This window comes from Falco peregrinus, chromosome 7, assembly GCF_023634155.1.
Source record: "Falco peregrinus isolate bFalPer1 chromosome 7, bFalPer1.pri, whole genome shotgun sequence".
NCBI classification, from domain to species: Eukaryota; Metazoa; Chordata; class Aves; order Falconiformes; family Falconidae; genus Falco; species Falco peregrinus.
The window spans coordinates 10,404,570-10,427,931 of record NC_073727.1 but is presented as its reverse complement, the minus strand read 5'-3'; the positions used below and the strand labels follow the sequence as shown (position 1 = coordinate 10,427,931).

Below are 23,362 nucleotides of genomic sequence, written 5' to 3'. Positions count from 1 at the left end.
AGTCAGCAGAGGTCATAATAATGGACATTTTGGGGCAGGGCAGCGTCCTAACTTTCCATTCTGTGCCAGGTCACCAAAGAGAATCTTTGCTAAAGATTACGTTCAGAAGAGAATGTATTGCACAGATTATATTGCACAGGACTAGTATTTCCCACCTTTCCCATTTTTGAGTTTGCAAGCATCCTTTTTAGGGTGCTTTCACTGTTTTTGACACATTAACAATCCCATACAGGAAAAGGCCTACGCTTTTAAAGCAGCGGTTATTATTCAGGTATTTAAACCCAAATTTGACAACTGCATTGCAACTCTGGCAACATCTAAAGTATTTAAAGTATCATATACACCCAGGCCTGCCCTTTTACCCTTGCAAAGAACTGCTTCAAAATGTAAATGCACCGCTCAGCTGCTGACTTGCACAATGGCCCCCACAGGAGCTTCTTCTTGATGTGGCAGACACTTTCAAACTTTGCACAAAATTCAGGTTTATTCCTTCCCAAACCTGAGAAGTAGTTGCTTTTGTTTCATGTCATGCCATAGTGGTCACACGCCCCCCCCAGGAAATGACTGACCCTGGGCTGTTATCTCTGGTTGAGGGGGATTCAGAGCCACCTTCCAGGAAAAAAATCTGGGGCATCCACCTGCAGGCTGCTGTGGGTGCATCTGTGGCTGCCACCCTTCCTGCCGAAGGCAGCTAGCTCCTGCAAAGCATGTGTCTACCTTAGACACAACTCTGTTCCCCATCCTGCACTTAGACCCAGCTGTCTAAAAGCAGGATTTTGGACTCTGTTCCCAAGGCCAGGCACTTAACTGAATGCTGAATAGCCCTACAATGTAATTCCCGAGTCCTTCATTGCCATTGCTTCAACATGGAAAAATCTCTGCAGTGAGAGATAATCACTGTTACAGCTTGGACTGAAAGCAGGTGCTCTTTTTCCTCCATTTTACACTCAAGGAAAAAAAGAAACCCCAAAACAGCATTGCTCAAAAACTAGAATAAAGAAATAAGGAACACCTCAGCTAGATGTGTGAACTGGAGCTGCACACCAGGTAACAAACCCACTTATAGGACAACATCACTACCTTTGAAGCCTCAGAGATTTTACAAGCAGAATATACTATAGCGACACTTTTTTTTTTTTCTTAATTATCATAGAATCGTTTAGGTTGGAAAAGACCTTTAAGATCATCAAGTCCAACCGTTATTTTCAATTATGCTTTTGCAGCATTGTACAAATCCTTTTACTAGCTATCTAAATGTTTGTATTAAAGGCCAAGAAGGAAGCTGAGTTTGAATGTAACACATTAGCACCCTCAGGCCACTGGTTAATCTAGTAATCAGCCATGTGGATGCCTACAGAAATTAATTATAATGGTAGGAAGCTCCATTCTCAAAGTTGAATGGTCAATTATCCATCACAGCTGCTTTATAATTCAGGCTTCCAAAGCTGGCAATTCTTACACAGCTATTCAAGCAAAGGAAAACAGTAAAGGTCATGTAACTAAACATTAGAAAGGCTGTATTTATTATTCCTAACATCAATGCAAAGCCACTACAGAATACAACACATTAATTTTCAGTATTAACCTTGTTTGCTTTCAGCTCCTTGAGGAGGTGACTTGGTTCTGTATGCCTCAGGATTTCTGATTAAAACAGGTCCTATTTAAATGGCATGTTACGTAGACCATATGTCTGTATATAGACCAGGGCAAGGCTGTTGTGTTGCATCCTGCCCCTTCTTGCTGCTGACAAGGGGTTAGGAATACTCTCCTCACAAAGGAGCACTCCAAGAGGAAAAAATGACCTACCACCATGGAACCTCCTTCAAATACTGACTTGTCATTTCACCCAGCTTCTGAACTGTTTGAAGATCCTCTTGCAGAAGTTCTGGAAGCTATTTAAAATTTGCTTTTAAGAGTCAGCAGAGTCCTACACCCTAAACATGACTGCTGTTGCTGAAATACGTCAGCAGAGATGAGACTTGATTGTGCTCCTCAAACCTGGGGCACGTGCATTTTCTCCTACCTCCCCAGGTAGTTCTTCCCCACTTGCTCTATTAGCACTGCGCTGAGATAGCAGTGGGAGTCTGCTGGCAAACTGGTGTTTAACTGAGACAGAGGTACCAGATAACACAGGGGTTAGACAAAGAGCCTGCACTAATCAGAAATTGCCCTCTCTTTCTTCAGGACATCTCCCAGTGTGCAAGAATTAGCGCTGCTAATTGATATCGTAAGCAAACAATTTGCTTACAGTTTTTATACAGATTGAGGGTAGCCTGGACAGAGAGCCAAAGAACAAGAAGGCGAAGAACTAGCAGGCTCCAGCAACACTGGAGGAAAACAGTCTCTGTCTAAAAGCAGCAGCAGCAGCAGCATGGAGCATCAAATGTACAGAGCAGAAAAGTACCAGTCTCCCAAACCAGGTATACTCTGGAAAGCAAAAGGTGCCAGGAACCCCACTTAGTTAAATGCAAAAAACACTGGCAAAACAAGACAGGAATGAGGCATGGTGAAGGGAATGGTGTGAAGTGAGGCATGGTGAAGTCCTGTGTCTGGCCAGTCCCACCAGAGTCCTCCCTGTGCTTCTGCATCTTCTGCCCCAGCGGCTCAAGGGCCCAAGTGCAGTTGAACCACTGAGTGACTGTGTTAGTATACTAAGACATCAGAACCCTGTCCACATTCTTGACGTATTTTTATGTCAGTCATCTGCTGTATGACCTCATTTTGAAAATACATCCAAGATCTTAGATGCAAATTTATTTGGTTTTTGGGGTTGTGTTTTCAATATACTGAAGCCTTGCTCAAAGCTTCCCTCTGCACTGTGAAACGGAACCAGTTAAGTGGGCAGCCACAGCAACCGTGCCAGTCCCTCGGCAGCACTCCATCTGCAGAGCAGATGAGATCAGACTCCCCTGCTCCAGGAAGGGCACTATCAGCAAAAGACACAAGTAGGTTACAAATAAGTGGGAACGAGAAGCTTTCCATCCAACCTGCCGTACAGCCCACATATAAGAATGGACTGACAATGAACTGCAGCAATAACCTGCACATCAGAAATACCACAGAGTATAGCAAAACTTTCACAGAAATACTTGGGCTTTTTTGACTCTGTTACTAGCTGAATGCTGAATGTTCATATCGCAGTATGACGCTGTTGCAAACAGTTTAGTTTGCAAGAAACTGTATACAAGCAACAAGCAATGGACATATCGCCTAAACTTACGTGGGCCTTACTACAGTAAACAATTTAAAATAACATTATACATGGTAGAATATATCTATAAATAGCAATAGCAAAGAAAAGTAGGAAACACTGGCAGTGTGAGATCAACTCATGTGCTGAATGTAGGCTGTGTAACACCTTATAAAATGCCCAACAAATGATTCAAGATGTACAGGAGAGATCCATCCCTTTGAAGGGACATCTGGAGACCAGGCCAGCTACCCCACGAGCCACCTGCGCCACTAGGCACCACAGGCTTTCAGGTCATGTCTAAGGGTCAAAAAAAGGCAGTCTGTCTTCCAGGCACTCTCCAAACGCTCCCTGCTTCTGCGAGCATTCAAGAGTTTAGGAATAATTGCAAATACATTGCAAACGCTCAGATGCAGGCGTTAGGGACACGGTCAGGAAGGGCTGTCTGAGAGCCAGGAAGCAGGACAGTTCATGGCTCTAAGAAATGTCAAACACCCCTTCATACTTCTGGAAGCTTGACAATCTTACCACATGAACTCTTTATAAAATCAACTTCCACCGGGTAATAGTGAGGTTATTCAATATAAAAAGACCTGAAAAGGAAGATGGGTCGCTTTGGATGTTTAAGCTGAAGTTACGGGAAATAAGCTGACACAAACCTAGAGCTACGTGGCAGACAGCAGGAAATAAACAGCCTGCCAAGCAAAGAAGAGACAATGAGATGGCAATGCTTGACACCAGGCATGTTCCTCCCTCCCACATACTAGTCAAGCTTCACATCCTTATTCCATCTCCAGGGGACAAGTCTGGTCTGTGCTTTACCTGGTTTGGCTGGGGTGGAGGACATACAGGTCAAGAGTAACTCCTAGCAGAGAAAAAGGCATTCCTGAAAACTAGGTCAACCCCTAGATCTAGAAAAAGGATTAACAGGGGCTGTTTTAAAAACACTTAATTCTGTGGAGCAAATCTTGTCCCCCTCCAATGTAGACAGGGAATTTGGCGGGACCGCTCACCTTTTTGAATGCTTGTTGAACAGTCCAGCCTACCTTGCACACACCAGGTGGCCAGCTTGTAACTCTATGCACAGAACCTGCATTAGCTCCGAGTACCAGGATGAGATGCCCCATTCCCCAAGCTCTAAGGGTCCATTCCCCATCAGCTATATTAAGGAATCTATGTTGCCAAGCCCTTCAAAGGAACTCTTCAGAAAGGAAAATTGCAATATCCCCTTTCTCCCTTCTAGCTTCACTGGAAAGAAGATGTAGAAGAACTTCTCTCGGTTTCCATCTGTGGATTTAAAGGAACAGGGTATATACCCTCCCATTTTCTGTGCTTTTAGTAATTTAAAGATTTGCATTACTAAATGAGAATATTTAAAAGGTCTCTCAGTGGGGAAAATGGATGGGAGAGAGCTTTAAACAGAAAGTAATGGAAGAAAAGGTCTTACCACTGATTCTCTCATCTTTTCTGGGAGTGGATCTGCTGATGAATCTTCAAATCGTTGACGTAGATAGTGAGGGACATATTTGCACTGAATAAGGGACCTGTAAAAAAAAATCCTAGTTAGGATAATTTTGAACATGTCTAACAGATACAAATATTCCTGGGGGGCTGAGGAGGAGGAACAGACCCAGATTTCCTTCCTCGCATATGCAGTAGCTATCTTATCTCTGTATAGCTGAAGATTGACACAAACCAGCTCCACCTGTGATCAGGGCAGAACTTCCTCATCAAAACATTAAGGAGTCCCAGCAGTCCAATCAGTATGACTCAGGCATTTATAGGCATAAGCAGAGAGGGAACCGTTGCATTCATGCCTTTTATTAATGTTTTAGCTAAGCTGAAACCAATATGGGAGCTCTTTAGACCCATGTTAAAAAGGCCAAAGAAGTTATTTCTGTATAAATTGTATATTAATCCTTAGCTCAAGATTTATGTGCTACCTCTTCCTCCATCTTGAAGTTTATGGCACAAGCCATCCCTTAAATACTGCTTCCAAGCTCCTTAACTTCCTTTAATTAAGTTCAGAGCTGTTTAAAAATGATCTTAAAACTTTTTTGTGAAGGATTATTCATTTTTATCATGATTGCACAATAAACAGTTGATGCTGTTTTAACATTAAGATATTTCACAACCATTTCAGCTGCTGAAGCTTTGATTAAGAACATAAAGAAATCAGTAGCTAGCTTTAAAAGTTAAAATGGATTTAATGGTGTAAGAATACTGCCTTAAAAATTTTAAGGAAAGCCAAGTTTCTGTTTTATTAAAGAAATTAATGAACTGGTGTGTCCTTCCTGGGGAGTGGGAGAAAAGAATACATTTAAATTACTTCAAAATTGGAAGAGCTCACACTTCCATGCTGATTTGCAATTTACCTGTGTATATTTTACTCCAAGGCTAAACAAATCTCCCTAATACAGCAAGCAGCTTCACTTCCTTCCATACTGTAATGGTCGATGAACTACACACCACCTACACAAAGCTCGATCCAGGTCTAATTGACATCAGTGCTAGACACAGTAGGCTTTGGGTAAAGTTAATGGCAATAGATATAAGCAGGTCTTGTTGCTTTGCCACATCAGAACCTAGTGATGTATAAATATCAGATTTCCTGAATCTTCTGAATGGTAAAGAAGGAATTTCTCAGCTCTTCATAAGATTTACCAGGATGCCAATTTTCTGCTAATCCTTTCCTTTCTCCTCAGAATTCTTTTCCTTTTCCCAAGTTTCCCTCCTCATCTACAATCTTGAATGACCTAAAAAGCCCTTCACTTTCCCCTTCTCCCTCCTGCATTAGAACTGTGCATCCAGTCACCCTGACTTACCATATGCTTACTACAACCTTCACACACTAAAGAGCCTCACCTCAAGGCACACACAACGCACCTCATGAATCAAAGGAGAGAGCCTGTGGGTCTCCCCACAGCCCCTCTGCACTGGTCTAGGGTAAGACTGAGGTGTCTGTGAAGCAGGATCCCAGATGGCACGGTGACACCAGCTGCGCAAAACCCACTGGCTCGCTTAATCCCAAAGCCACATACTTAGATACCCAACTGCTTGTGGACCACCACAGCTCCCGTAACGGCCATATAGCACGGTTCCCACATGGGAAAACTCACATTTGCCACCCCTGAGCTATGGATCTACGAACTCTCTCATGTCACTGCAACATGCAGATCACAACGTTGGGTCTTCTCCCTGGATCTCCCTTGTTTGCAATGCCAGCTCTTGATATACACTACCTTTCCTCAGCTACTTCTAGCAGACTGTGTCAGAGAAGAAAAGGAAGGAATTAATCTCAAACAGAGAGGCATATCCTGCTGACAGGGACCCTCAGCAAGAGCTGGAATTGAGACATCTCCCCAGTACATCAAATGTCCTTTCTCCTTGCCACAGCGCACATTCTGCAACTCCAGTACCCTGAGCAACCCCTCAAATAAATCACTATTCTCCAACACGGCAAGCACACAATTCCCCAGAGGGTGAAATCTGCTTCAGAGAATTTGGATAGTGTTGTTCAAAGAGCACCAGCCCTACCAGCAATCTGACCGCAGCACTTCATTTATTTCCAGGACTGACACCAACCAGGCAAATGTGGCAAGGAATTTCCACCTCATCACAGTACTTTCAGAAGACAGTCCCCGTGGTTCTGAAACCCAGGCATCACTCTGGTTGAGTGCTGTATGGAGTAATCAGTAAATAACATTTACAGGCAACTTACATCAGTACAGATGGGTCACTGCTTTGTCTGCTGAGGTGATAAGAAAGTGCAACTAGCAGACCACAGAAAGCAGAGAACAGTGCTGGAATGTGTTGTGCATCCCAGGGTTCCTGAACAGAAGGGCAGAAAGCAAAATATTTGTAAGTTAGGAATGCAGAACTTAAATAAAAAAAAAAAAATCAATTAAGTAGGCTAAGCCATACATGCAGTGTTAAATGCAGAGCATCTAAATCCGTACACCATCTACCAAGGATTGAAAATCCTTTTTTCATATCAAAGTCTACTATTGTGAAAAAAGACTGCAATTAGAGGCATGTTTTGTGATCACATTATGTAATTCCTCTATAATCAGCAATTAGCCAGGAGACCAGATGAAAGGCAGGTTTTCTTTCCTCTTTAATGAAACACTAGAGGCAAATTCTCATTAAAATGAGATGCGAGTGAAATGAACTGCACTGTATTTGTCTAAACTCTAAACTGATACTTAGTTACTTGATCTGTGGCCAGACTGCATGCAACAAATGCCAATGTCACCTACATAAGGCACCACGCTACCGTTCTGGCCCCTCACTCTCGAATCTTTCTGCTCCTTTGTACGTTGCATCCAGGCCCTCCTGGATGGCAATTTACACTCGTCAGCACACTCCAGGTGTAACTAAGATGAAAAACTGTCTCTGGGTCACTTAAATACCTAAAATTGGCTAGAAATAATAACAAAAAGAACATGAAGCTTAAGGAACGCTTATCAAGACAAGCTTCATCTGTGGAGTCCTCAGCTACAAATTAGGGATCCTAAGACATACTCGCAAGTCCTGGCTGTAAAAGGACAGAGATTTTGGCTGTGAATGATACAGAAACTTGGTGGATCAGATCCATAGCCATTTCACTTTACTAGACTTGTTGTGCCTCCACACAACTTCTACCTGATGAACTGAACATGAGGTCACCAGATTCTGCCATCAGAGAACTTTTTGGGTAGGTTTTTGAGAAACAGTGCTTGTAGGATCTTTAAGCTAGCACAAACAAGGCATCTTCTGCACCACATCTTTTGCTTGAAAACCTTCACAATTTGTACAGGGCCAATATTTTCACAGAATAAAGTAGGTTTATTAGTCTTATTTTGCCCAGTGCTAAGTGTGTTTTCTTAGCAAAGCTGACTCACATTAAGAAACACTCAATTTCTTTCAGGCGCAATGAATACCTGAGTAAGACAAACTGATTTTCTTTTAAGGGACAAACATCCAACCCACTGCAACATGAGGTTTCTTTGGAACTTAACCCTGAAAATCTCATTATCCTAAGAGCAGTATCACAGAAGTGAAATTTTAATACCAAGAATCACCTTCCCCTCATCATACTGAACACTGCAAAGATGAAAGACGGAAGCGCCTAGTTCTATCAAACAATCCTCCTCAAAACAGTCATTACAAACAAAAGAGAGATTTACACAGTATTACTGGAAGAATCTAGCACCATTTGTTTGACAAGTTAAACTCTGCCATCCAATTCCACACTTCATTTCATTGTTCCCAATTTTGGGGCCAAATAATTTTTGCGTTAGCTTTTCCCACGCTTAGTTTCAGGTCAGAAATGCATATTCTTCAAAACACTCAAGGAAACTAACCGAAGCCAAAATGTTCTGAATATGGCTGAATCACAGCCTACCCAAATATCCGTGGCATTCCCAAGGAAATACAACTGCGTACAGATCCACGCGGCAGCTCCTAGTGCAGGACTGTCCCTTTGCCCTGCAACTTCTTTCAAAAGCAAAATCCTGCAAAGAGCCCAGCAATATCCCTGGTATTGAAATGTGTCAGGAGCCAATCTGAGAAACCATTCTGCCCTCTTTCTACTGTAAAACTACACATGGCCGGTTCCCCACATTAATGTCTCAGGAACTCTTTACTTCCATCTTTTCTATCTATCGTACACAGCTTCTGCGTCTGGCTTGCCCGTGCTCCAGTTCCAAAGTGTCCCTTTCCCCTCAAAGCTCAGCTGTCAAGGAGCCAGCAAGGCCGGCAGGACAGGCATCGATATTTGCTATGTGCCTAGAAAGCAGGATTATCCAGAATAATGCTGCACAATGGTGTACAAAACAGGAGAATGAACAAAGGTGTCATTTCTCCGACATCAGCGTGATATAACCTGCTCCATTTTGTCATTTTCCTCCCCTACTAATGATTCCTGGTAGAGCTTTAAATTAAAAAGATGAAAAAAACAATATAGCTGATAATTGGGCAATGATTCTTCTCAGTGGGAAAACAGGAATGACAGGTTTTAGTCTTGGAAGCTGGTATTATCTGTCATGCTAGACAGGGAGTTTGACTTCCTACTTTACCTCATTTGATTGAGGTGACATGTAGTGCTTTCATATACAGTTTTGACTTTGATGCAGACACTCACGTAGCCATTTTTAAAACAAGTGAAATGGACTTACAGGGTTAAGGATGAAAGTGATGAGTTACAACAGACCCAGTGGTGGGGGGTGTGCGTGTTCCATTCCAACCACAGAATCGCCTAATCCCAAAACAATCCACTAAAAAGGAAGATAAAGGTGACTTTGAACTTACAAGCCTTTTACCACTGGTGGAGGTAGGGAGGCAAATGTATTTTTTAAAAGTGGTGATATTAGTTTTCTGTCTTACATTATTTATGTTTTTCACTTCTTTCTTCCCTTAAAAAAAATACGCGTGTAGCACACTTAGCTTTCAAAGATAGGCTCAAATAAATCATATGTCCTACTCCAGAGACAAACAGTGCTCTGAACAGAGAACCATTTGTGGTAAGTAGAAATTCTTGTTACTTTTTTTTTTCCTTTTCTTTTTTCTTTTCTTTTTTTTTTTCCTTCCTTTCCCCCCCCCCCACCCCCCAGAATACTCCTTGCAACTCAACAAAGACTTTGCAGATTGCTGCAGCATTAGCATCGTCGAAGGTGAAGGCGTTACCATGGTGGCTGGCTTTTTAAATATGGAGACAAACTCCAGTTGTTCTTCACTATGCACACACCCGTGATTTTCCACTCTCTCATGATTTCATCATTATTCATAGAATGGTTGGGGTTGGAAAGGACCCTTAAAAGTCATCTAGGTCACCCCCCTGCAAATCAACCAGTCTTTGGTCTTTCTCCTTAGCTCTACAACCCACCTTTAGCATGGTTCTGTGCTATTGCTCCTATCAAACAATACGCAGGACAGCCGTTGACAGCCAGCCATTCTAAATGCGTGATAGTAAATTGAAAGAAAAACTATCATCCTATTTCTGAACTTATAAAATACTTTCTATTGAGATTGCAAAAGGGAATACTCCCTGTGCCCTCAAAGGCATGAGAAAATGGTGACAATAACTTGTTCTCGACAAAGTTATCTAATAAGCTTAGCTATATTGCCATGGATACTTGTTTTCAGTGAACACTAGCAACCAGGAAATGTGAAGTATTCCAGAGCCTTACGTTACAGTGGTTAGACACAAATTCCAGGGAGAGAAGGCCACCAGCCTTACCTTCCCATCATTCACGGGGGGTGGGGGGGTGGGGGGGGGTGGGGGGAAAGAAGTTACTTTCCCAGGAGAGCTCCAAAAACTTGACAAATTATAAGCTACCAGAATACAGATATCACTGCCCATTCTGAGCAAAGTTTTGTCTGTTTCTCTGCACTCCCAGCTGCTATTCCAGCTGTGACCACATTTTTCAGTGCTGAAATTTAAAATCCCTAAGGCTGGGACTGATGCAGGGGCGAGCACGTGTGTGTGCACAGCACCTTACACAATAAAGTCCTGGTCTGTAACTAGGATTCCTTGTCTGGAGAGTAAGGTGAGCAACAACTTCAGGCAGGGGCATGGATACTCATGGTTCACATTATGCTGAAGTTTATCCTAAACAAGAAGCGCAGATTTCTACATTCCTGTACAGTGACATATTTCTATAAGAGTAACCCTGGACCGTATCAGATTCTGCAGGCATAATTTACTTTTTCTGTTATATCTGGACAACAAGTTCTCATGATACACAGAAAATGAAGAGCCTAACTACTGAAGTTATGTCTAAAGTGTGAGTCTGACTATGGCTGCAAACATCGCTCACTGAAACGCACCATATCTGACAATTCTCTCCAAAATTAATGCTCCTAACAGCCCTTGCTTGAACCTCAGGGGTCTCTAAATTGGAAAGTACATAAAATTAATGAGCCTTGTCTTCAAGACCTCCAACAGGGCTGGAAGCATTTTATGCAGTAGAAACAAAGCTGTCTAATAACCCTGTATCTCTATTTTTGGTCACTTACACATCCGGGAATTCTGTCTATACACATGGGCCTATTCAGTGCTGTTTAGAAATTTATTTGAGCAGTCCTAGCAGACTGAGGGAGATGTATGCTTGCAATTCCTTCCCATTATAAAACCCTAAGACAAATATTTCAAACTTATTAGTACACAGATGAAGCCTGTGTCCTTGAAAACAGGAATCAAGAAGCATTGTTATTCTGACTAATGAGTTTAAAACTCATTAAACAACAAAGCAAACTACATCAATGTGAGCTGAGAATGGTTTAAAATACACACAGGATTTTTAGTAACTGCCCATTGAAGCAATAAGTAAGTTACCAGAAAATACTTTCTTCAGGTATAAGGTAATGGAAACTACACAACTTTAGTTTTAAAAAAAACGTACAGAGCTGGAGGAGGTAGCTCTGCTGCATATGAACACATTCATATCAGTTTAATTTTTCTGATCCAAGTCCAAAATCTGAGATTTTTTCCAGCTGATTAACATAAACCACAATTTCCTTAAGCAGTTTAAAAAAAACAAAACAAAACAAAACAAAACACAACAAATCCCCCCACCAACAACAAAAAAGCTGGATGACAAATAACTAACTGGTTCTGGTTAAGTTTCAAATCCAAACCAGCTGACTGGAACAGAAGGCAGAAGAGAAGGACTGACTGAGTCCAGAAACCTTCAGGGATGTGCTCTTCTGCCCCACAGCAAAACACTGATGTGTTGGAATGCTAAAGACTGATATCAAGATGGCTAAATTCCAGACCGAGTATTTGTGGAAAAAGTAGGAGGGCATACATGACTTTTTTTAAGTATCTGTTAAATATTTGGGCACAGACCACAAAACAGATGGAGCTGGAGACAAAAATCAGCACATCAGGCAATTCCAGTCAAGTGAAAAAGATGGCACAGAAGTTCCTGTGTCTCCAATCTGATGAATGTAGTATCTGAAAATAAAAACACCTCCTCCAGCAAAAAGAGATAACCCTTTCATATATCAAAGCTAAGGTAGCTATTAGAGCTGCCAATTTCTGTTCAAGAGTACAGGACTGAAGCTGAGATCAGAAACAAAGCCAGGCTGAAGTGAACGCAGATAATTTTAAACTAAACTCAGTTACCCAATAGCTTCCAAAAAGTAGCAAGCTGAAAAATCACTGCTATTAGATGTAACAATCCAAGGAATGAGCAAAAGAGGTGATAAAACCATGTTTAGGGTTTAGACTTTTTATTAAACAGAACTAAATTAATGTTCACAGAGGACCTGGAAAGAAGTGAAATAAGGAATGGTGATATCATTAAACAGAGGCCTGGGAGATAAAGAAAATCTCAAAGCAAGCAGGAGAAACTCAGGTCTTTGCACTTTAGAAGCTAAGACATTTATCTTCTGTCTTGTCTGAAATCAGGTTCACAGTATTGTACGTAAGGCTGGATAAGCAGCTGGCGTCATATCACTCATGACAGGGATGTGTCATGGGATAAGATGTATGAAGAGATGCTTTACAGCACCTGAAAGCTGTAGCTAAATTACCTTTGCAACACTGGGATAACATGAGTGTAAAAGAAAAATTTATCCAGGTGACTCCACATTGTCACCACAGGGAATGACTTGTGTTCACCAGCTGTGTCAGACAACGACCCGAACACCTGCTCCGCTCACAATACGCTCCTTTGACTGACAACAGGGACAAACAGTGTCCTGTCCATCAGTCCTCAAGGCCTCAAACACCCAGAAGGAGACCTGGAATTCCAGCTATTTTATGTTTGGGGGTTTTCTGGAGAAATTACCTGTTATAATTTTAGATGCAATAATACTCTGTACTTCCCTACTGTGAGCAATTTGGAGTTTTCTTTTTAATTTTTCGATTGGACAGCTTTAAACAAAAAGAAAACTGATCAGTCCAGCACCAGCACCACCAGAGAAGGTCCCAACAAACCGCAGGTCCACAGCTCCTCCACACAAACATCAAGCAAGGGCAAAGCTGCAGAGAAGCGCTCTGAGGACGGGAGCCACTGGGCCACAGCGGGTGGGACCCCTTTGCTTCTCAGTCACCTCCGAACAACACGCCCCTCGTCTTCCTCCAAGCATCCGAGTCACACACCTTGAACACAGGTCTCCTCATCACACAACGAGTTTGTGCCTGGCCTTGAAACAGAGTTAGCTGTGTGGAAAGCGCATGTTTGGTCACCTGAGAGCCCGTCTCTGCCAGGTGAGCAGCCCCTCCCCAGGACACATCCCACGCTTCTGATCAAGTCCGGTGATGGGACAGGTAAGCAGCTCTGCCACATGATCCAACCTGCGCACTCACTGTTCGCACAAGAGCAGAGATCTGCCATCCTTTTTTAGGCGATACATGCATTTTAGCCACGAGAGAGAAGCATTTCTGGTCATGTGATGGCAAAGATGCTGCAGGGTCATTCAGAAAAAGAGTGGCAGGGCCACGTGAACTTGTTGGGCACGCCAAATTTTGTCTGCAGATCACAGGACGAACTCTCAATCCAAAATACTGTATCATAATTTTCTTCAGGCAACTTATCTGAATAAAAATCAATGACAATCATTAAGTTAAAGTAATGCTACATCTGTACCGCTGCTGTTTTTTCACAGAGACTCTCAGTTGGTTTTGTACAACGTAATCCAACAGCAAAATCAGTCTGGGCAAGGCACAGGATTAAAGCACAGGCATATCTGTCTGTCTCAATGCCCAGAGTTTGTATTTGCATGCTGAAAGTTACCTTGAGTACTTACACTGTTTTGAAACATGCCAGAAACAATTGCTCAATTCTTACTTTCTTTTTAAAAAAAAAAAAATTAGGAGCTCTAGAGCAAAGAATTAATTGCTGTGAATTTGCTATTCTAAAATAATCTCCAAATCTGACTGCAGCTAAATCAAACTATTGTACATACAATTGTTTCTGTTCTAAATATGAATAAGAAAAACTCACTTAACAACACATTATAAAATGAACACCATTTATTTTTTTAAAAAAAGAAAACTATGTGGTACATTAATTATTATTCTAATGAACTTCTTCATGGATAATATCTTTCCTTTTGGAATAATTACCATACATAGAGAAACCAGGCTAGAGTATTTCATCTGGCAAGACGGTAATTAGAACACAAGAACCACTTAAGGAAGGAGAGGCTCAAGCCTGATACCGCTGGAATAGGCCTTCAGCCTGGGCATTTGATGTGAGCAATTGTTCACCAGCAAAAAGCACACAACCACTTAAGAGATCCATTCTCCTCTGCTATTTATTTCAGGAAATAGAACTCTGCTAGTTACACCTGCTGAGCTATAAGATGTTCTGCCAATAAACAGAGTTCACGTTCGAGGATGCTACATTTCAGCCAAGAAATAAGCCTTGCAACCCAGAAATCCTGCACTAGAGTTTATCATGTTTCCCTGCCTTGAACCTTTTTGATTGTGACGATTTTTTCATCTCCATAAATGCTGAAAATTTTGCTCCGTTAGTTTGGCAAACTGACTAAAAGCGAAAAGAGTAAAATAAAATTAAAAAGAATAAAGAATAGCAGTAAAGTACAAGTGTGGAAGAGATGCCACTTCTATCTTAAGGAAAACCATGTACTTAACACCATTGTGCAAACACCTCAATGACATAGACCACAGCATCTGTTCAGTTTTAAGTTAAACTGTGATTTCTAGTGCACCGAAAATCGAAACTTTCCCTTGATTAGGATCAGAAGTTGTTGCTCACTACATATCAAAAAGTCCTAGTTTCTTACAGGGGTATTAGACTGGCTTTCACACTGGTCCCTATTAAGGATCAGATTCTTCTCTTACACTTAAGCCAATTCCTACTCCTTCTCCACCAATCAAAGAATCATTCTTTTGCAATGTTAAAGACAACAGCCCAAAAGGAAAAAAATCTCTGGACTTGACTGAAGAACAAGGAGGGTTAACACAAGTGCTTACTTCATTACTTCTGGAAGAAAAACAATGTATGAAATTTTAAGCACCCCAGTAGACTGAGATTATGAGCTGAAGCAAGTGGAATCATCTTTACATGCTTTAAATTAACCTCCTCAGAAGTGCCTTCACAAGAACAGTGCCATAAAAATTCAAATTAACTGTAATTTCTGTGTGAACAGAAAGTCTGCACTTAATATTGGTAATTTAGAACAGATATCTTGTAAATCTTTCACAGCACTCTACAACTTCAGGGTAGTGTTAAAAGCATATTTCTAAGCAGTTTGAAGTCTAATCCACAAGGAGATTGCTTATCTACAAAGCCACCTGCAAGGTGTAATTTGAAGTATTATGCTGAGACAAGAATCTGTAGAATATTGTAAGAGGCTTTTCTTTAATACTGTTTACAAAACTATTTTCTAAAGTATCCATCACACAACTTCCCTACCCTCAACTAGAGAATCACCCTCTACTAACCTTAGGGGGGGGAAAAAAAAGATAATTTCCCCAGATATTTGCCCATTGAACGCAATTCCTTCCTTCCATACAGCTCCCTCCATTTTTCTCATTGTTTGTGCCCCCATTACAGCTTTTCTCACTCTGCTCATCCTTACAGAGAACCACCTTCTCTACTCCAGATGCCAGTTCCCAAATCATTAATACAGCCGGAAAATGGTAGCAGGAACACTAGCTACCTGAGGAAACTGCATAAGAAGCAGTTAAGCTTTTTTTTAGCATCACATAGCTGGGTCAAGTCAAACCACTATAACTGATACACTGGGTGAGCCTGGCAACATGTTCAAAGGTGTTTAAAGTGTCTTAATGTAGCACCGCACAGCGGCTGAGTTGCCATAATTCATTGTGTATGGGCTCAAAGCCTTCCAGGGGCAAGACGAAATGGTGGCTTAACACATTCTACTTTACTGTTGGGAGTGGTTAAGAACACATGCACAGCCAGCTCTGATCACCTGGGAGACCGTTAAGGCATTATAATCGACCTTTTTTGATTTAAGGCTCCTATTCAAAATTTTAAGTGGAAAATTGTTAAAAGCCATTACAGAAATGCTTATGTTCCTTAAAGAATTCCCCTGAAGAAATGTCTGATCACCCCTCTTATCCGTGTAAATCACCAGACTGGGTGTTCACATGATCCATCCTTGGCTGTTGTAAAATCTCATACTGGGATCTGTGTGGGTGCTATGCGTGCGCAGCACCACAAAGCATCCTCTCACGTATGCCCACAAGGTGTCAAAAGCAGCTTGTAAATCACTGCACGTCCTGGTGCACCCCTGCATGGGCACTGACAGCATCCAGCCTGTAATGAAACACTGTCAAAAGACTGTCCCTTACAGGATCAGTTTTATCACAAGTCTAAGATGAAATTCAGCTCTTGCTGTGGTCACTAGGAATTTTGCAGCAGATTTGAAGGCAGCCAACATTTCATTGCTGTTTTTTAAACAGAACAAAAAAATGCAGAGAATACATACATTAACTGAAAAAAAAATTGAAAAAAAAAAAGATTAAGAAATTTAATAAAGCTTTAGATTGAATATGGCTCAAAATGCAGCATCTGCCAAAAAAAACCCTAAAGTGTGCATCACTGGGAAGGGTACTGAGAATAAGTCAGCAAGTCATTTTCCCAGCTTATGGAGCCGTGGCACACCCACATCCTGAGCACCATACACAATTTACTCTCCATGTCTGAAGGTCATCTGAAAGAGTAAGAGAAGGCACAGAGTAGGATGACTAACGTAGCTACTCCTGAGAAGAGCAGCTGTTTTACAAGGAGACACTAGACAGGCTGGGACTCTTCAGTTTAAAGAGAAGATGGCTGGGGGGGCTTATGCCTGATGCCTACAAAACTGCAAAGGCAGGAGATACAGTGAATGCACAACAGTTCTTCCACAAATCCTGCAATACTAGGCATAGGAACGACTTGGTGAAATCAGCAGAGGTGTCTAAAACCAATGAAGGACAGCACTGCTTTGCACAGAGCACAGCGAACATCTGGCATTAGTTGCACAAAGATGTGGAGAAAGACCGGACCAGCACATTCAGGGACTCACAAATTCATAGACAAGTCCACGATACCAAACGAAATAAGCAGGGACATTGTCTCCAACATCCCTAATCCAACAACTGTGGACACCAGTGGAATATTAGGGAAAAGAGCGGCAGTCACCTGATTTTCATTAAATTCTTAAATTGCATTTCCCTGTGGATGCAGACACATTACTGGATTAGATGGTCCACCGGTCTGCCCATTTAAGTTCTTAGGCACACTGTTAGGAAGCAACAACAAAATCCTTTATTATTTTTTTTTCCTTCAGAAATATGGACCTTATTAGGAATTTCGACCAAATTCAGCCTGGCTTATACAGATCAATAGGAGCTGCACGTTTTTAAGCCAAGGCTGCTCTTAGTCTTTGAAGGGGAAATCCAACAGATCATTTCAGACTGACACATGTAAGAGGCAAACTGTCACCGATATTAGACATAGGTTTACTCCGGAATTTCTACCACAGTTTCAATTTATTTCAGTGTAGCTAACAGACAGAACTTGAAGTATGGCTTGTAAAGCTTATCTTGATAAACAACAATGACAACACAGCACCAAACAATGCTGGTCTCCCCTAGATTATATGAATTTTGAGCTTGAAATTTTGAATTTTTGCAGCGTTGTTTTTCTGGCTTACCTTCACTGCACTGAAGCAGAAAGCATACAGGACAATCAGAACAACAAAGCTTCGGGAAATGCTGTATAGTGCAGATACCAACCCAGCAGCAGCTGAAATAGAGACACTAAATGTCAGTTGATTTCTTCCTAAATGAGAACATGCAACCAAAAGAAAAAAAATTAAACAGCTCTTGCACGAGGAGAGGTACAGAGGTGAAATCAGGGATTGCAAAGCTGGTTGAAGCCCCAGATAAGCTCACAAAACTGTTTACAGCTACGGCTGAAAGCCCAATACCACTGTACTCCATGTGTTCTCCATTGACCTCAGGTCCCACACTATTACTTTTTGTACTGAACACTGCTTTGCCAAAACATCAGTTTGACTCTTCACATTGCTACAAAGGAGGGATGAAGTGATCTACAAAACTGGCAATCTTCTAGTCAAACTCTATGTGGAGTTTTCCTCCTTCCCTTTGCTCCTTAGACACAGGCTCTGGTATCATCCAAAAGCATCCTAACTTGCTTGGTCAACCATGATTTGCACCATATTAAGATACATGAATGAAATCAAAGGGAGACAGAAGGATGCCAGCTGATCTCTTGCTATAACCTCCTTTGAGACCTTCCAGAAGCAGGGTAGGAAAAGCTGTCAGCAAGAATGAGTTCAGCAGTCTCAACAAAGGAGACATAGGAGCTGCAAAACCATACTCTTATTAGGGCTCAACATACACTGGAATCATTATTATTGATAGGACACGTTATTTCCTCCAGGTCTGCTATGGTATTTACGAGACAAAAAGCAAAGAACACACCTATAATCTCTACTAGTTTTAACCACTTGCCAAGGCTACGTCTACAGTAGCAAGCAGAATGATGCACTAAGCGTGAGTCTGTGGAATTAGAAGTGCTGAGGATGTCACAACCATGATATACATGTTTGAGATGCCTTACTGCAGACTATCTCTAGTCTGGTCCCACAGACTGTACGCTCATTAGTGTTTGGAGTGCAAGAGGTGCACCCTTACAGTGCACCTTTCTTCTAAGCTTCATCCAAATGGAATCCAGTTTGCTTATTCTGACATCATTCCATGATGCAAAACAACATGTAGTAAGTGGGAGCAAGGAGGAGGTTTGTTTCTGATTGGAACTAAGATGACAGTGTAGATGCATCCCAGTCTTCTCTGTTACTTAAGCTATAATGAAAAACAAAACCCACCACTACCAACAACAAAGATGCATCATCTCTCGTGGGCCTTGCTTTACCTCTGACTGAAACAACACCAAAAATATCCCACATTCAATATCTTGTGAACATGCTCTACTATAGAACAATGCAAACTTTTTTTATTTTTATTTTTTAAATGGAGTTTTAACTGAATTATATTTTAAGTTTTTCTTTTTTATAAATACAGTAAAGATTCACATCAGACATGCCAAGAAAAAAACGCTTTGATGTCAACAACATCCTGCAGCCTATAGCACAACTTGTTTGGAACTTTTCAAAAGAAAAAAAGAAATCTACTCAAGGGGGTCTTATTAGTATTCACCCCACTGTTATATGAATACCATTAGCTGTTTCAGCTTTAACATGCACTGTGCTTTAAAACATGCAATAATATACTCTAATCCAAGGTTATAAACCCAGAAAGGGATAGCTCAGGCTGCAACTGGCTACTTACCAGAACCGCCAAAAAGCAACATGTCTATTTGCTCCAAAAGATATATACAGAAGGTGTTGATTTGAGGGAAAAGACCAAGAAGAGAAATTGCAGGAAAGCAATATAAAAACACTAAAGAAAAAAAAATAAATGTTAGAACACAGTCATACATCACAATGTATGGAGAACAGAGAAACATGCATCACACCAGCATAAGAAAGTCACTGCAATAAATTCTGAAATTACTCAAGCGAGCATACCTTAAACTTAGCATCAGCAATTACACTCCCCTTCTCATGTATTCAAAATAAATTACGTTATTTTGTGTGTAAGAAATGAAAGCTCAGAGGTTAACTTTAAGCTTTATTTTGGATAAAAGCAGTGGCAGAAAAAAATAGCATTACGTAGCCTCCTTACTGCTTCTCAAATACTTCCAAATTTATATTTGTTCTATTTAAAGTACAGAAAGTTTAACTTTGGAACTTCCTCCTTGAATCTGAGATGGTTCAAGCACAGGTATAACAATTCAATATAAACAAACAAAAAATACTTCAATGGCTAGGATCCTAAGTATCTTGGCTATCACAGCATCCTGCTTCTACCAGCAATCAACAGCAGACACTTAAAGCAGCACGCAAAAATGGGACAAACCTATAGTGAAACTTCCCCAGAATATTTCCCCAGCTTCCAGCAGGAGGGGCCTTGACTTTGCAGTAGTGAAAGAACATTAAAAACAGTAAAGAAACTCGGGGGTAAAACCCAGTCTGAGATCTTTACATTTAGAAATCTTTCTAAATAGAAACGCTAATTTAAATGGCTGCTTTACAGTCAGGGAAAAGCAAGAATCATAATTCAGGTAATGGTGCTGCTAGTCCTATGTTCTGTTTGCCTCCAGCCATTCCTCCTTCCCATCCATTTACTCTTAGCTCCACCCTAGAAAATGCTAAGCACAGCTGTCTAGCAAAGCATCTAAACACACACTTGACCCAACTCTCCAATACTGCCCATTTTCAAGGATACATGCACATGTTTAATCATATTCTTACTGCTTTGTTGTACTAGTACCAGAATGTTCTCATGGTGAAGGAGAGGGATGTGTCAGCCACTCTTCCTCATAAACAAGTATGTATTTGTTAGTTTACATTCTAGGAAGACTGCTGTTTCCTCCTATTCATTTTCATAAAAAGTAAATTAAACAAAACACTAGTACAACTTATTCCCCTTCCCACCCCATCAAATCGTAAGAAGGCAACAATAATGTTGAATGCTATTTTCACATTTTACTCCCAACTCCTCTTACTAATGCATCTTGTGCTAAAATAAAGCAATACACCAAGTTTGATCTGACAGCTTTAACTTCATCGTATTACACGCTACTGCTATCTAATGCTGTACATCTTGTTGCGGAAGCCAAACAGGGGGGAAAAATAACATATCGAAGTGTTAAACACAGACAGAGCTCACTTAAGTATACTGGCATTCACAATGCAGCCTTCATCACGACTTCCTGCCGCTGGCACAAATTATACACGCGTAAGAACATGAGGAAACACTGTCTTCTCTATCTTTTACATGCAAATGCCTTTATTAAGCTCCTCTTCCTTTACTACCCTGCTCTTCTTTTAGATATTCCACCAAACCATACCAAGCCAAGCAAGGACCACTCCTGAAGACAGACAATGGCATGGCAGCAAACTGCCCAGCGGGCCATGTGGACTCACCGTGGGATCAACTATCCCAAAAACTCACTGCTGAAACTCACAGGAGATCTTGTTCCTCCTGCAAAGGACCCACAGATCTGCTAGAATTCATCTTAGCCTACTGACTTACAGTCCAAATGACTGCCTTTGTTGTAGCAACCTCTGAAAAAGCTGAGTAAGAGCAGGGGAGGGAAGGACAAGACCAGATATGTCCTGTCAGGACACCAAAATACATAGGGGTGAATGTAAACAAGGAGAGAAAAGTTGGTTGACTAAAGCAATGTCCTCACCTCACCCTCTCTCCATTAATAACTTGAATAATCCTAACAACTTCTTTAGCTAAGGTAGCTTTGTTTATCTCATCCTCCACAAAGGAGCATGCCAGAGATGAAAATAAACAGTTGTCACTTACAAAAGGATTGAGTTTAGGAGCGGTAGTGTCCCTTGTGGGAAGCAGACAATAAAAGTAATTGATTAATCAGCTGGAATTACATTATGAATTCCAGAGACAATTTGTACACGCATCACGATTTTTCATACAGAACAACAATTTTAAGAGCTGGACCACTATGATATGTTTATGTGAGCTGCTGGCTTTAACGCTGCAGATCAAAGGTTTCCTCTAAATGAGTAGCTACCAGATAAGTGTAGAAAGGAAACACAAATTTTGACTTCGGAAACTTTGGGTCTTTTGAGAAATGTAGAATAGTAACTCAGTGGCAATGTCACTGCAAACCTTTTAGAAGTCTACAGAATTACTATTTAAAAAAAAAAAAAAAAAAAAAAAGGTATCCCTGCATACCAGTCCATTTGTTGTGTAATAATAGATACCTTTTCCACAAGTTAAAAACAAAAGAAGTTTTATTTCAGTGAGAAACAGTATTTTTGTTCTTCCCCTCCTGAACGTAGCAAAGGATAACATTCAGAGAGGCTCTCTTCCCCTGGCGGAAGCTCAGTCGCTGCTGAAAGCAGGCAGAGGACTTGCTATCTCAAAATTTTACCACCACTCGATACTTACTCTTCTGAGACATCCGCCAAATAATTTCACTCACCTGCCTAATGCTTAAATGGTGTCATCACAAAAACTATCATACATTAAGTGTGTAACGACTTTTGTCACTAACCAGAGCTATAGCACATACTGACTGAGGTTGGCTCTGTCTGTGCCCTTGCTTAACACCACGTATGTGAATCTAGCAAAAAAGGTCAATTGAAGTAAGGAATTCAAGATGAAAACCATAGTTAGAATGAATTAAGGCCACGATCCCCCAACTAATATAAATCAATAGCAGAATCACCATCAATTTAAAATAAAATAGAATCAGATCCTAAACAGATTGCTTGCAAAGAAATGGTCCTGTTAAAAAACACATTTCTTAAGTAATTAGGTTATACATCTACACACTTCCATTGATTTTCTTTTATAACCTCGTTTCAAGACTTTTATCATAGTACACTATGCAGCATCACATTAGTTCCTTGGTAAGGGCCTTCTATGATTTCCATCACTTCAGCTTCTTTCCATAGCAAACACCTGAAATAGAAGACTTTTCCTTTCCTTGGTATTTGTAACATACACCAAAAATCCCTTGATTTCCCAACATATCAATTCTGAATACTACAACTAATTTACTCACAATTTTTATTTTTATACAAATCACAAATTGTAGTATTCAGAAATCCAAAAGTCATCGTACGATGACAAACCAATAGACAGGAAAAATACCTAGCAAAACTGCAAAACACTTTATGGGTATGCAGTGGGACCAAATTCCCTCCTGATTTTATTGCCCAGAACAATACAACAGGCACTACACCTTCAGCGCCTAAGGGGATCTATACTCAAAGTGCAGCAAGATGCTGGAGGATGCCGGATTGCCATGGCTTACAGAAGTAGCTGCACTGTGAACACTTGCAAGGATTTACGGCAGCCAGAAGGCGGGACTGTCATAGGGGCAAAGCAAGGAACAGCCAAAGCGCAGCATCAAGCATCGCTTGAACAAATACACCTTGGCAAAATAAGACCAGGGGACAAGCAAAGGGAAATGGTTTCTTCTCCCTGTCTCGTTACAACAGATGCCAGCTGGGGGATGAGCCTGTATCTTCTCTCCCCCCCACCCCCTCCAGGCTGTTCCAAGAACCTGCTCTACCATCTCTTTTGAGGCCAGCCAAAATTAGCACATTCGTAACAACACTTTGTTTTCTTATACTGGT

At 41.1% G+C, this 23,362-nt stretch overlaps 1 protein-coding gene across 1 annotated transcript in view; it reads right to left on the bottom strand.

Annotated features, from left to right (window-relative positions):
- Window positions 1-23,362, bottom strand: part of PCNX2 (pecanex 2) — a 159,735-nt gene that overhangs the window by 84,734 nt on the left and 51,639 nt on the right. The window contains exons 14-17 of the mRNA XM_055809946.1: window positions 19,470-19,580; window positions 17,810-17,901; window positions 6,912-7,021; window positions 4,638-4,734 (exon numbers count right to left, since the gene is read on the bottom strand). Coding sequence (XP_055665921.1) covers window positions 4,638-4,734; window positions 6,912-7,021; window positions 17,810-17,901; window positions 19,470-19,580 — 410 coding nt within the window. The remainder of the gene's footprint in view (window positions 1-4,637; window positions 4,735-6,911; window positions 7,022-17,809; window positions 17,902-19,469; window positions 19,581-23,362) is intronic.